Here is a 14,015-nt window from a genome sequence, read left to right as displayed (position 1 = left end):
GGTGGGCAGGCTCAGGTTTCCACCCAGAGTAAGCTCCTCTGGTCTGGAATGTGGTCTGTGGCCACCAAAGAGGAGCGGGGGATGGGAGAATGGGAGTCAGGGAGAGACACAGGTACTGCCAGGAAACTGTGACTGACACCTGGGGGCATGGAGAGCTGGGGAGCTAGAACTGGATTTTAAAAAAGGGCTCTGCCCTAGCCACTTTGGCTCCAGCGGTTAGAGTGTCGGCCCCGACTGAAGGGTCCCGGGTTCGATTCTGGCCAAGGGCACGTGCCTCCATTGCAGGCTCAATCTGCCACCCCTGCCGGGCGGTGGGGGCAGCAACCAATCAATGTCTCTCTCACATCGATGTTTCTCTCTCTCTCCCTCTCTCTCTCTCTCTCTCTCTCCCTTCACTCTCTCTGAAAAGCAATGGAAAAAATATCCTCAGGTGCGGATAAGAAAAAAGGGTTCCAAGCCAAGAGGCAGCAATGAGGAAGGGCAGGGGGCCTGAACTGGGGCCCTGCTCCTTTATGGGGGGCAAGTGGCGGGGCAGAAGCCATCATGTATTAAACATCTCTAGGCCTCAACCATAGTTTCTAGCACACGGACACCTTGAGCTTTTTGACAATGATCTGCCAGGTCAACCAGGGATTTGAGGCAGGACAAGAGGGAGGGGCCTGGGTGAGTGAAAAGAACTCGCTCAGGAATGCACACAGGAGGCTGCCGGCAGTAGTTTCAATGCTTTATTAACAGTTGGAAACAAACCCAACAAACTGGAGGTGATGACATCCCAGAAGCCCGAGAGGCGAGGGAAATAGGTTTGCATTTTGTCCCTTTTTAAAATTTTTTATTAAATGCATCTTAGCAAAAGTAGATTAAAAAAGAAAGGGTCAAAGCCCCAGATGTCAGCAGGGAGAGGAAGGAGACCTAGGGAGCAGCAGGGCCCTCATACCAGTCTTCCGAGAATAGCAGAAAGAGCTGCTGTTGCCCCTTCACACAGGCTCCAGCAACCAGAACCTTCTTCTTGGCGTCAAGGCCTCGGTGCAAGAGCCTTTAGTCTCCCCTAAGCTCCCCCTGCGCTAACAGCCATCCATAATCTGGGCCCAGCCTTGAGAGTGCTATTCTGTCTCCCTACCGGGGTGGGAAGATGAAAGGAACACGGGGTGGGCACAGTGTCACCTTGAGCCAGAGTCTGAGCTTCCCGTGGCTGGGGCCACTGAACAGTTTGGCCTGCCCACTGTTCAGCGGGAGCAGGGGTACGAAGTGTGGGTGCACTCCTGTGCCCACTTCCCCAGTGTCCAGTTAGCATCTGCACATTTGGCTTGATAAATATATTAAATTTATAAAAACTCTGTGGTCTCAGAGCTCCCATTACTCTTAGGCGTGGTTCAGTTCAACCACAGAAGAGCTTCCTCCTCTGCCAGGGTTGGACGCTGGGCGAGAATCTGCACTGGCCTCAAGGGCCCAGAAGGCTTGAGAGCCGAGGTGGAGGTCCAGGGGTCTGTTCAGCATTAGGCCTGCGGCCCAAGGACTCTGGAACCTGCCATCAAAGCTTCTTACATTATGGAGGAGAAAGGGGGAAGGAAGAGTTATTTTTCTTTAAAAAAAAAAAAATCTCATACAAAAATAGATCCATTTGCTAAACAATTTCTCAGCCAGGAGGCTCCACCTCCCACTTCCTTGGAGACAGAGGGTGAGGTGTTAGGATGGTCACAATATAGCCCGCACTCCAGATGAGATGCACCAAAGCTCTGGGGAGGGCACGAGGAGGGACCATGGCTCAGTAGCCAGGGGCTGGTGCAGAGCGTCCAGAGAGGCAAGGGCACAAAGCATGGCAGCAGGCTGCGGCAGGTCCCACAATGTCTCTATGCCCAGCCTGCCTGCCCACAGGCTCTGGCCTAGGCCACAGTGGAACAGATAAAAGTGGTTCAGATCCTTTTTGTTTGGGGAGGCCTTTCTCAGGAAGGTGGAGTAAGGGTGGCATTTGCTCCCCACTTCCTTAGAAGCAGCTCCCAAAGCCACACCACTAGTAATAAATAACAACAGCCAGGAGAAGAAAGAGCAGAGAGGGAGGGACAGCAATGAAAGTTGGGATATAGCCCAAGGTTCACAAGCCCCATGCTGTTCTCAGGGCCAGAGAAACCACAAAAGAAAAGCTCAAAGCCAGCAAGATTGACCTATGGGAAGCCCACTGGAAAGCCAGGGGCTGAGAAAGCAGGCAGGGCCTTGTCTGAGACAGGCCTCAGAGTAACAGAGAGGAGACACTTGGGGTTAAGGCAGCAAACACCGAGCCTGCTTTGGTAATGCAACAGCCAGGGCTGGTTGGGTGGGCTCAGGCCTCCCCCATACTGCCCTTTCCTTCTGGCCTCCAGGCAGCTGAAGCCGTGTGTGATGTACATAGAGCAGCAGGCCAGAGAGAAAGACAGGGTCAGGGCGATGGGAGCGGCCACCCCACAGGGATATCTCCATGACCCTTTAGGCACAGGCTGCAGGGCTGGACAGTCTGGGGCTCCACTGAGGAGCTGCCATGGCCGCAGGACCCAGATTAGCTTGCACGGCCAATCAACTCCATGGGTTCCTCCAGGATTGTGGGGACTCCATCACTGGTCTTGGGCACCTTTGCAGCAACAGCAGTCATGGCATCGTCCTTGGTCAGCTCCGAGGCCAGCAGAGATGTGACTGCACACCCGGCCTTCCTGTTGGCTGCAAGAGAAAGCATAGGAGAGCTTGTCCACAGAAGGCCCCTCTGAACTCTGGGGCAGACATTTAGCAAGACGCCATGCAAACGCTGCTGTCCTGTCTGGTTCACAGAGGCCCTTATTTTGAAGGAGGGGCAGAGACCTAAAATGATGTGGAGTATACCCTTGGGTGGGGGTGTCGAGAATATAAGAGAGTATCCTGCAGGCAAGAGAGCAAGCCGTGCTCTTGCTTTCCTGTGTGAAAACAGCACAGAGGTTTGAATACAGCTAGACAGACACAACAGGGTTCAAGTGTTAGCTATGTAGCTTAAAGAGAGCTAAGTACTCAAAACCGGCGCTCTCATCGCAATGTTGGTGGAATGAAATAGCCACGAGCTTAGTAAACAGTTGTTTTGTCCGCAGTTCTTAGGCCAAAACCACTTTCCGTCTGCCCCAGGAGGGCTGTCCCAAGCAGAGAAGGCCTTCAGCAGGCGGCCAGGGGGACTCCTGCAAAAAGGAGCAGCAGCCACGCGCTGACATCACATGCATGTCACACTCCCACGAGTCCCACCAACCCTCCCTCCCTCTCCCCACATGTCCACACACCTGGCTCTCTCCACCTCCTCAAGGGTAGCAGCTGTGATACAATTCGAATGCGTGTGTGTTGGGGGAGGGGTAATGGGTAATAAAAGGTAAGTCGGGGAAGGCAGAGCTAGGGTCAAGGATGGCCCCTACAAAGAAATCTTGGTCCCGTGGCTGAGGGACTGGAAGCTCCAGGGATCATGCTAACAGCAAGAGGAGACCCAGTAAACCCCTGAGTTTCTGTCCTCACTGCTGGAAGCCATCCCGAGACTCATACTCATGAATGGGACCCAGACTTACGGCTCCAAACCCTCAACAAGAAGGCAGTTTCTTGGACCATGCCCATCTCATGCCATCCGCCTCTTCCCACGCCCCGGGAGCAGCATGGAGAGAGCACATGTACACCAAGAGCTGCCTGCCTGGGGGGACGGAGGCAGACACAAAAGGCCACAGACGCTCTAATTCCATTTCTATAAAATGTCTGAAATGGGCAGATCCATAGAGGTAGAAAGCAGATTAGCTGTTGCCAGGGGCTGGGGGAGGGGGGATGAGGTGTGACTGCTAACGGGATGGAGCTTCCTTTTGGGGGATGAAAATGTTTTAAAATTAGACAGTGGTGATGGTTGCACAACCTTGGGAGCATACTAAGAAACACTGAATTGTATACTTTAAAGGGTGGACTTCAGGCGTGTGGTTTATATCTCAATTTAAAAAAAAGAGCTTGCTGGGTCATGGGAAAGCTGAGTGGAGAAAGCAGTGTCTCAGTCTTAAAGGAGCAGGGGCAGATGAAGCCGGGCTCTCCCAAATGCAGCCTTCATTCCTACCGCATTCCTGAGCGCGGGCAGCTGTGTGCCGCCCCCCGGGAGGGAGGGAGGAAGGAAGGGGTCCAGAGGAGCCAGTGAACAAAGCACCCAGAACAGCTCTGCCTTCTTTAGACCAGCAGAAAGCTTTGGGGAGCGCAGAAGCCAGACAGGCTTAGGGGGCCCAAGTCATCACCAGGGCTGTCAGCTTCTCTGCAGAAATGTGGCCCAGCGCCACTGTGTTCACACGGCAAAGGCTACCTACAGGTCAGCAGAGAGCACACAGCATGCCCGCAGGTTACCAACTTACAGGTCTCCTCCTCCGCCCAGAGGCACGAGGGGCTGTCTAACAAGAGAAAGAATAGTGAAGGCGCTGACTCAGGCACAAGGCGCATCTGGTTACAGGTGGAAGGAGAGTGACCTAGACTCTGGGGCTTTCTCGTGAACCTCTCCTTGGATTATGAACATAAATCAAGGCCTCAGTGACTGGCAGGGCAAGAGAGACATGTACTGGAATGTGACTAGCATGGTCTTCATGTATACGCTCCTCCTGTCTTCCTTCTTAGTCCCGCCAGCACATTCTTCCTCAGACCCGCTTAGTTTCCACTCTTTCCTGAAATACTCCCTTCTCTCGTCCCTACTTCTTGTGTCTAGAGGAGCAGTAATAGTTCCCTTTTTTGTTTTTAATGGTTATTTTATTTTGTTGTTTTTGTTTGTTTTATGTTTTTTTATTGATTTCAGAAAGAGGAAGGGAGAGGGGAAGAGAGAGAGAAACATCAATGATGAGAGAGTCATTGATCGGCTGCCTCCTGCACGCCCCCGATTGGGGATCGAGCCCAAAACCCAGGCATGTGCCCTGACCGGGAATCGAACCACGATCTCCTGGATCCTAGGTCGATGCTCAACTGCTGAGCCACGCCAGCTGGGCAGTAATAGCTCACTTTTAATGAGCCAGCCGATAGTAACTCTCTTCTTCCAACTGCTCCTTTGAATTTATTCTACAGGAGTTAAGAAAATCTGCAACTGTGTGTGTGAGAGAGTCGTGAGGACTGTGTATGTGCTGGAAATAACATTGACTCCAGAACCCTGGCCTTCAGGGACACCTGTGCTCAGCAACAAGGGAGGTGTTGGAGTTCAAGTGGCACATGTCTTAGGCCTCTTCTAGCTCTGGTTTCTTCCTCTAATCTAAGATACCAGTTGTACCTAATCAAGCAGTGTTTCCAGATTTTTCTAGATTCAGAAAGCTTCTGGTGCATTACAGATTCCATAAAAATTAGGAGTGGATGGTAGGTGGGGAGAAGACCCAAAGTGCCCTTTCAAATCTAGAGAGAAGGTACTCTAGGGATGGACACGTATGTAACCTAAGGTCAGCATTAGAAATGAGAGCTCTTGTGGGAACTGGGAACAGAATCGACGAACCCCAGCTTCCACTGTGTCTTCAGGGTCACAGTTAAGCTGAAGAGCTTGAACAATCCAGAAAAACTGATCTCTCTCCCTCCTTTCCCTAACATGGGTACTTTTTAAGACCACTGAAAAGTAGCCACAGAAGCAGATACACATTTTGACTGCATGGGATCAGGCAGGATCATTAAGCCATGAGAGAGCAGTCCCACAGACTATGGGGAAAAGGGAACAATCTTGAGACATCGGTCAAAGCTGAGGACAGGTTCCCATAAGTTAGGGGTGGGCTAGGATAAAAACACCAGCAAAATCAACCATATAACACTAGCATAGATGAATCAGAAAAAGGTTAATGGTTTGGAAAGAATTTATAACACCGGCGGGGAACTACTACTAAAGAGGAAGCACTCTTGTTAATAAGCTTCCTTAGGGAACAGGAAACTAGGCCAGGCGGGGCGGGGCAATCATTACCATCCTACAGAACTCATTATTGTCTTGTCTCCTAATTATAATTCCTGTCCTATTTTTACAGAAGTAGAAGGAGAATGAGAGAGGGCTGGGAAATTCTCTCAACCTTCTACAGACAGGTGGTCATCAGAAAACTCCCTGAAGCAATTTCCCCATGTCCAGGGCTCTCCTTGCTGGGAGGTATGAGAGACTGTTTCTGCCTACACAGAAGGGTCGCTGTCATCTGCCGTCCAGTTGTGCAGGCTTAGTGGAAGTAGGCCTGAACTTGGCTTCAAGAAAGTGGGCTATAGCTCTGGCTCTACCATTAGCCAGCTCTGTAGATTTGGGCAAGGCCTTATCTGGGCCTTAATTCCCTTTGCCTATGAGGTGAGGTGCTAATCACTAGAGGGCTTAGAGGCTTTCCCAGCTCTAAGGCTCTGTTAGTGTAGGTGGAGTCTTCAGGGAAGCAGGGAAGTAGCAGAGGGAAGGAAAGGGAGATGAATTTCTTCCTTCCCTGGACTTTCATCCTATGAGCAGATGGCCTGTATAAGAGGCTACAGTTCAGACATGGAGATAAAGTTGAGTCATTAAAACCACAAGGAGACTCAATCATCAGCCTGAAATAGTAGCAGTGATACAATCACATGGATTCTTCTCCCCTGACACTCAAACCACTGTTCTCCAGCACCCTGCAGATCCCAGCAGTTTACGTGTCACTTTTAATGAGCCAGCCTGATAGTAACTCTGCTCTTCCAGCTGCTCAATGGGTCTTTGTATACTGGTCACTCCCTCAGGTCTCCAGAGACCAAAGATTTTTTTGTAACATTCCTTTAAATCTGAGGGAGAAGGCTAGTGTCTTTGAATGGGGACAGCTGCCTCTGTGCGGCTGAGGAGGGCTGTAAGGCAGATCTGCTTGGCTATACTTGTTTTTTGGCTCAAAGCAATTGGCCAGGAGGAACTGCCAGAGGCAACCAAGCACCAGCTAAGTCCAGCAGACACCCAGGGAAACCCACAGCCACCAGAGCCTGTAGAGTTTGAGAATGGGGCCTTCTGGGCCCAACCTTTCCTATTCTCTTAATCCTATTGTCACACAAGTAAAAGATATTAAAGCTGGAAAGGGCCCTAGAGGCCATTTCAGTCCAATTCTCATTTTATATATGAAAAAACTGAGTCCCGGAAACTTGTCTAAGGTAACCTAGACAGCATCTGAGTTAGACTTGACTTGGGGTTTTTGATCCTAGTCCTGTGCTCTTTGCACTCTACATTGATGCCTTCTGTCTACATTTACTGGAAGGCCACATCACTTTATATGATGTGAATGCACCCAGGTCTAAAGAGCTTACCAGAGTAACTAGAAATGTCTCCCTGAGAGATGCTCCCAGATATGTTCAGGTGTGTTCAGTGAACTCAAAGCCCAGAAAGATAAGATTACAGGATGGAGCCAATTTAAACGGCATGTACTTCTCCTTTTCACCCTCTTTTTGCATCTCTATCCTATTATGAGTCTCCTCCAATTCCCCTTCCACTGGGAAACAATACTTTGACTAATTCTGGTCCGTTGCTGAAGTTATGTTCCGACAGGATCCCTGCTTCCTCTGCACGGGAGTCCTGGTTTCCCGCTCGGGAGGAGTGGGCTCCCCAGCAGAGGGAAGCTGTCTGGCTGCCTGTGTAGAGGAAGCACCTGGGATTGGAGCAGCTCCACAGGAAGAGGCTTGAAGGGAATTCCCCACTAAAAGTCTGATGCAGGCTGGTGCTTAGCTGAGAGGACAGAGGAAAACAGTGAGCAATGTGCTTTCGTTTGGCTAGAAATGCTAAATGGAAGGCCACATCACCTTATATGGTGGATGGGAAACCATGTCACAGGACCTCTAAAGACTAAACACTACCATAAAAGAAATACTACCAGCTGCATTCTCTACCCAATCACTGATCTAGAGGACTGAATGCTTTGTCCCTCTTCCCCTCTAGGGAGCCTGTACTCAGAGGATGCCAGAGCGTAGGTAAGAGTCGTAACAGAGACCCTCCAGTTTAGGGAAGGTTCTGATGTCACAGAAGGGAATTTCCCTCTGGATATTCCCAGTATGGGTAGAAACAGGCAGTCTGTCATTACAGATGAAACTCACAGTGACCTACAACATTTGGGCCAGGACATAGTTTATGAGCTAGTATGCTCTATATCCTTGATCCTCAGGTCCCTTTCCAGGCTATGACCAGTATGATAAGCCCTACAGATTCCACTGTGTTAACAGCTCAGTACTGGCCAAGGCACAACTCTTCCTCTTTACAATAACCTGAAAGTAAAGGTCATCAAACAGGCCTACAAATGTACCAGCCAGGGACTAGGGTCCATAGCTCTAACACTCAGAAGTAGAAGCCCTTCATGATGCCTCTTCCGTAATTCCCACCCTTCAACCTATGAAAGCAGCTATCACTCCTAGTCACAAACTTTACTGACACAGTGGTGCAGGTCAATAACACATGAGGGGTAGCCTTGGCTTTATCTTCTGGACTAGTCAGTAGGCCGCTGTACACTTCCTTCAAAGGAAACTTATCCGCTGATCCTCATACTAATGCCTGGGTCACTTGTCCTCCTATCCCCATAATTCTTCTGAGAGGCTCTGGCTCAGTGTAATCCACTTAAGTGCTCTGAAGGTTGGGAGAGGAGACTGTAGGGGAGTAAAATGGGGAAGGCAACTGCACCCAAGGGAAAGGTAGTTCTCAGACACAGCACAATCCTGCCATTGAGATGCTCCTCTATATCTGGGGGAAATGATGCCTAACCTTCTCCCCACAGGACTTTATGCTTTTTATTAGTCTCTATCTCTTTCGCTTGTGAACTTGAAAGTAAGGACTCCTCACTTATTCTTTCTTCGTATTTCCTAACTTCTTTGTATACATTAACTTTGTATTTGGGTCAATTCTGTTCATACACTCAAACGCCCACCCAAATCTCTGTGTCCTGAATCATGGTTCGCCTGCTCCAGGTTACTGCTGCAAGGGTGGGGAGAAATGCAAAAATCATCAGATGTAACTGATCTGCAGTCAGTCCCTCAAGCCCTAGTTCTCCAAGCCAGTACTTTCTAATATGGGAGGAAGAGGTCTACACAATCCACTCCAGATGCAGGGACTACTGTGAGGAAGTTTCTAAACTCTCAGAGCATCGTTACCTGCTCGTCAGCCCAAGAAAAGCAGGACCAGAAGTAGGGGCCCCACCCCCTTCACCGGGGGAAGGCTCCATTTGCTTGCTTACCCTGACGAGGTCCTCTCTTCCGTCGGAACGCTGCGCCAGACTGCAGGGCTTCCAGAAGACTGTCCATCACACCTGTTTCATCACCTTCTGTTAGGAGCAAAGATGGAGATGTAAGCTTTTCAGGCTGAGCAGAGTGCATGTGCTGAGCCCCACACAAAATGCATGGCTTCTGCCTGGTGTCTGCTTGGCTTCCCCTTGCCCAGGATGGCTTGGGGCTCAGAGCAGACAGAAGGCTCAACCTCAAGCCTCAGCCCATGTTTACTTGTGTCTGTTTGAAAATGGTTCAGACAAAAGGTTTCATTGCCTACTAACTGCTACAAACCTTAGGATGTTTTCCTGAGGTACCCTCTCCTTCCCATCCCAATCAGGATGAGCACAGAGAACTGCAGGACTGTCCCACTCCGACACCACAATATGGATAGAGATGGGGTTATGAAATGAGCAAGGAACTATATCACTCTCTCTTTAGCCTAAAGTGCTTCACTCCAATTTACATAAACCTTGCATGCAGCACCTGGTTCCAGTTTCAGAGCAGGGTGGAGAAAAGATGAGAGAGAACTGATCAAGAGTGCATTTCACTGAAGTACTGCCCCCAGTGGCTGCATTGTCTGGATGCCGGCTAGGCATCTAAGAGAAGCATCCTGATTGGAATACAAAGAGTTAATGTAGAATCCTTGTTCCAGCCTGGCTCTGTTTCCATGGTAACAGCTTAGGGTGGTGAAATCTGAAACTCTGAAATCCCAAGGAGCCTGGAGGCTGCCAGCTTCAAGGCTGGGCTCACTGCTCTGAGCGCCACCTGCTGGCTGAACATCATCAATGCAGCTGACCTACATTCCAACCTCATTTGCTAGCCTTGGGCATCCCAGGGCCAGGACAAGGTCAGCTGTGTCACCTGATGACAAGGTACTGCCTTCATCCCAAGTCAGTTGAACTCTACCTTGCCCTACTGCGTCCTAGACAGTACCTGGGGGCAAACCCCAGGTGCCTGAGAATAGGGGAAGGGGAAGAATATTTGCTGTAGGCTTAAACAGCATTACTAGAATAGTTCATGGCTTATACACAACTGGGGTAAGAGCAGGAAATTGCTTCCCAGAAAAGTATGAAGAAAAAGTGAAATGTTCCTGCTGCTTCAGGTCCCTGACATTACAACAACAGGAAATGCCAAACAAAGTCCCTAGAGCAAAAGGTGTTAGTTAGAGCAGCCCTTGCCTCTTGTGCTCAGCAAAGCACTCTCATTCTTGCCAAACCCGGCAGCCCTGGAACCCCTTCACTTAGATGGCCTCTCAGGTTCAAGAAGGGTGGCATCAGCTCAGTGCCGTGCACAATGTGTGCTGTATTTCCGCTGGAGCAGCCAGAGGGGGGCAGGGAATCAGCAGCAGGAAAGAAGCGGAGACAGGAAACAGAGAGTCAGTAATTGAGGCCATATGTTTCAACAAAGACATGCTTCTGGTAGTAAAATAGAGATTTTGCTGAAGACAGAAGAGGGTGGCCAGCTCCTCTGCCCCCTTTCCATAAATTCAATCCACTTATAATCTGAAAGGTGTATACGATTATGCTGAAGTACTTGGGACACAGTACTGAGTGAAATAAGCAGAAAGGGAGGGCAAGCCACCATTAAAAGACAGAAGCAGGGCCAGGAAAACATTGTGGGGAAAAGAACAAAAGATTTAGCAGAGGGTATGAAAATAGGCCAGAGGCGCTTTGGACAGGCAGAAGGAAAGAGTACGTGTTACAGCAATATTAAATCACGGGGGAGATGAGACACAATGCAGAAACCAGCAAAGGCGAGAAGAGGAGGTGAGCACGGAGAGTTGGCCTGTGCATGTAACTGCGCCAGGGTGAAAGTCCAGCATCAGGATCTTGGAGGGAGAAGGCTGCCAGCAATCACTTGCCAGGAGCTGAGCTCAGACATGAGCTGTTCTCTCTGGCCTCCAGATTCTAGACAGAGAAGCTTTCCAAATGTTCCTGTCTAACCCCTCAGGCTTTCTCTTCCACTTCTTACCTGCATTCATGTCTATGAGCTGCTCTCTCTTCTGTTGCTTCTCCAGCCGCTCCTTCTCTGCCTTCTCCTTGGCCAGTTTTGCTCGCCGCATCTTTTCCTCCGTCTCCCGCCGCTTCTGGTTCTCCTTGACTGCTTGCTGTGGAGAAAATGAACCAGGGGCATGCACACACTCACACATATGCACACCCACCAGCAACCAACACGAACCCGTGGAAAGTGAAAAATGTTCTCAAGAGTCAGTCGGCAGGTATTCCTTGCTCACCACAAACATATTCTTAAAGTTGTGCAGATCCATAAAGAATTCTTCCACAGACACCTTCTTGGGGTCAAAGAGGAAGTAGTCGCCCAGCTCCTTATAGAGGTTCTCCATGTTAGAGTGCATCATCCGCAGCTTGTTGTACTGTTCCTGCGCATCCTTCACAAAGTTGTGCAGCCATGGAGTCAAGGACCAGGGCTAAGAAGCAGACCCACTTCTCAGCCCAGAGGAAGACAAAGATGCGTGCTGACATGCACAAGGATGTTCAGTACAGCGCTGTTTATCTTGAGGCAAAAGCCAGAAGCAATCTATATACCCACAGAGGGGCATGGTAAACCATCAACTATGGTACAACTACAGAATAGGAGGTGGCAGCTAAAAAGGGGCTGTTCCGCATACAGTGCTGTGGAAACAGGGCTAAGACAGATTGTGGGCAAAAAGCAATACAATGCACACAATTTTTGTATAAAATAAATTCATGAAGTGCAAATCAGAAAGAAGTCCAGTGACAGTGAAACCAGGCAGATGGCAAAGGATCAAGGGGGACTTTTAGTTTATCTGCATGGTTTGCCTCCCCTGCTATAACAATGGAATGCTTTCAAAAACTATGTATTTAATGAAAAAGAAATTTTTTAAGAGGGAAAAATTGTATATCACCTGATCTATCCTGTTGGCAGCACCCCCCCTCCCCCAAAGTTCCATCCCTTTCTAGGGGGCAATTCCCTACTTTCAAGAAAGGATATAGTCATTTTTTCAACAAACTTGTCTTTCTCATCTGTGGCAGCTGGGAAATTCTGAACATCACGCTCCACATCAGAAATCTGTTTCTTCATCTGATCTAGATTCTTTTGCAAGTTTTCAGCAGAAACTAAAGGAAACACAAGGGTAGGGAGAACTTACTAAGTTATGTCTTAAGACCTTCAGCTTCCGCCCCCCAGGGCACAGCTCCAGTCTGTACGTACAGTGGGTGCTTAATTATTCTAGTTCTCTTATGTACTTTCTAGTTGTTTCTCACATTTTTCCAGTGAAACTATAAATTACTTGATGACTGAGCCTCCAGCCTCCCTCTGCAAGCTGTACCGTACAGAGAAGAGAGGAGAGGCTTCATTTAATTCAACAAAAATCTATGAAATCCCCTGCGATCCTGATTTCATTTATTTTAAAGAATAGGATTTGGAGGAAGGAAACATACACATAAATAAAGAGACAGGAAAGAAATCTGTTCCCATTTCTACCGAATGCTGCTTTTTGTTTGCCTAATTCCAGGATGGTGAGGCCTAGTTTTTGTTAAGCTAATCTAGTCTCTTTTTTCTGAATGAGAATAAATGTTGTTCTAGACTAACACCACCTGTCTTTCTACAGCTGTGTTTGGTGTTTCCCCAGGAAAGAGTGCTTCCCCTTGTACACATGAGGACCTCTCTTCTGTCTGACCCTCCTCCCTGTGGCTTAGACATCAAGCCTATACCTCTCTCTTTCCCACTTAAAACAGTCTGAACTGAAAATAATCTAAAATCTACACTCTTATTTCCTTCCCCATGCAGAGATTTGTGGGGCTTGGAAGCACTTTCTAGCTTCACCCAACCTGCCCACCTCGGCTGGCTTTCTCCACATGGGCAAGCTCATCTGGAAACTTGAGGACATCGGGATAGTCATTCTCACACAACTCAGCCAGGAAGTGCAACAATGTCATCTTCTGATCTGTGGACTTGGTGTCTCGAAGCTTGGGTAAAAGGAGAAATTGTTAGTCCCAAGATCACCTCAGGCTAATAGCAGTTTGCCACATTGTGCTAATAGAGGCCAGCAGCCTTCCCTTCTGTTGCCCCCTCTAACCCTCTGGCTCACCTTGCAGAGGAAGCTGATGTTGAAGCCGAAAGCCCCAGCATTCCTGGAACCAGCATTCATAAAGTTGCCGACAAGCAGGGTGATCTCCAGAAGGTTAGAGAAGTTCTCGCTCTTCCGCACCTCCTCACACGCGGCAGTCACGGAAACAATCTCTGGCTTGATGTTCTCCACTTGCTCACCGAACTGTAGCCTGAAGAGGATGGCATTGAGGCGAGGCCGCAGGCGGGGCACAGTGCCCATCTGGGAGGAAGACAAGCAGCTCCATCACAGCCAGCAAAGGCAGAAAAGTAAGAAAAACCTACAGGTTTGAGTTGCCTATGGGAGGATCGGAGTTCCAAAGAAGCGAGGAGAGAGAGAGAGAAAGATAGGTTCACTCACCACCACGCCAAACTGCTCCGACTCCGCCAGATCATCATATTCGTCCTTCAGTTCAGAAAGCATTTTTAACTGCTCTGGCTCTGGCATCTGCTTAATGAGGTTCTGAAAGAGAGAAGGGACTGTCTCAGTGCGAGGGGGATGAGATGACAACTTGAGCCTCCTGTCAGGCCCTCACTCTGCCCAAGAACCACTAAGAAGGAAACATGGCCATGGGGGGTGGGGGAGAGGCAGCTAGTGCGATGGCAGGACTGTTGAAAAATATACCAGAAACAACCTGACCACCAGAGATGGAAGCTTACCCAAAGCTAGCATTTTTATTTTTTTTTAAATATGTTTTTATTGATTTTAGAGAGAGAATAAGGACGAGGGAGATAGAAACATTGATGAGAGAGAAACA

At 49.1% G+C, this 14,015-nt stretch overlaps 1 protein-coding gene across 2 annotated transcripts in view; it reads right to left on the bottom strand.

Moving 5' to 3' along the window:
- Window positions 1–710: 710 nt before the first annotated feature.
- Window positions 711–14,015, bottom strand: part of DIAPH1 (diaphanous related formin 1) — a 90,353-nt gene continuing 77,048 nt past the window's right edge. For both annotated transcript variants that reach the window (XM_081134794.1, XM_081134795.1), the window contains 8 exons: window positions 13,619–13,720; window positions 13,241–13,480; window positions 12,989–13,118; window positions 12,142–12,266; window positions 11,405–11,569; window positions 11,143–11,278; window positions 9,141–9,227; window positions 711–2,685 (listed from right to left, as the gene is read on the bottom strand). In XM_081134794.1, the coding sequence (XP_080990920.1) occupies window positions 2,528–2,685; window positions 9,141–9,227; window positions 11,143–11,278; window positions 11,405–11,569; window positions 12,142–12,266; window positions 12,989–13,118; window positions 13,241–13,480; window positions 13,619–13,720 (1,143 nt within the window). In that variant the 3' untranslated portion in view covers window positions 711–2,527. The remainder of the gene's footprint in view (window positions 2,686–9,140; window positions 9,228–11,142; window positions 11,279–11,404; window positions 11,570–12,141; window positions 12,267–12,988; window positions 13,119–13,240; window positions 13,481–13,618; window positions 13,721–14,015) is intronic.

This window comes from Miniopterus schreibersii, assembly GCF_964146895.1.
Source record: "Miniopterus schreibersii genome assembly, chromosome: 4".
Lineage (NCBI taxonomy): Eukaryota > Metazoa > Chordata > Mammalia > Chiroptera > Miniopteridae > Miniopterus > Miniopterus schreibersii.
This window is presented reverse-complemented; position numbering and strand designations above follow the sequence as displayed.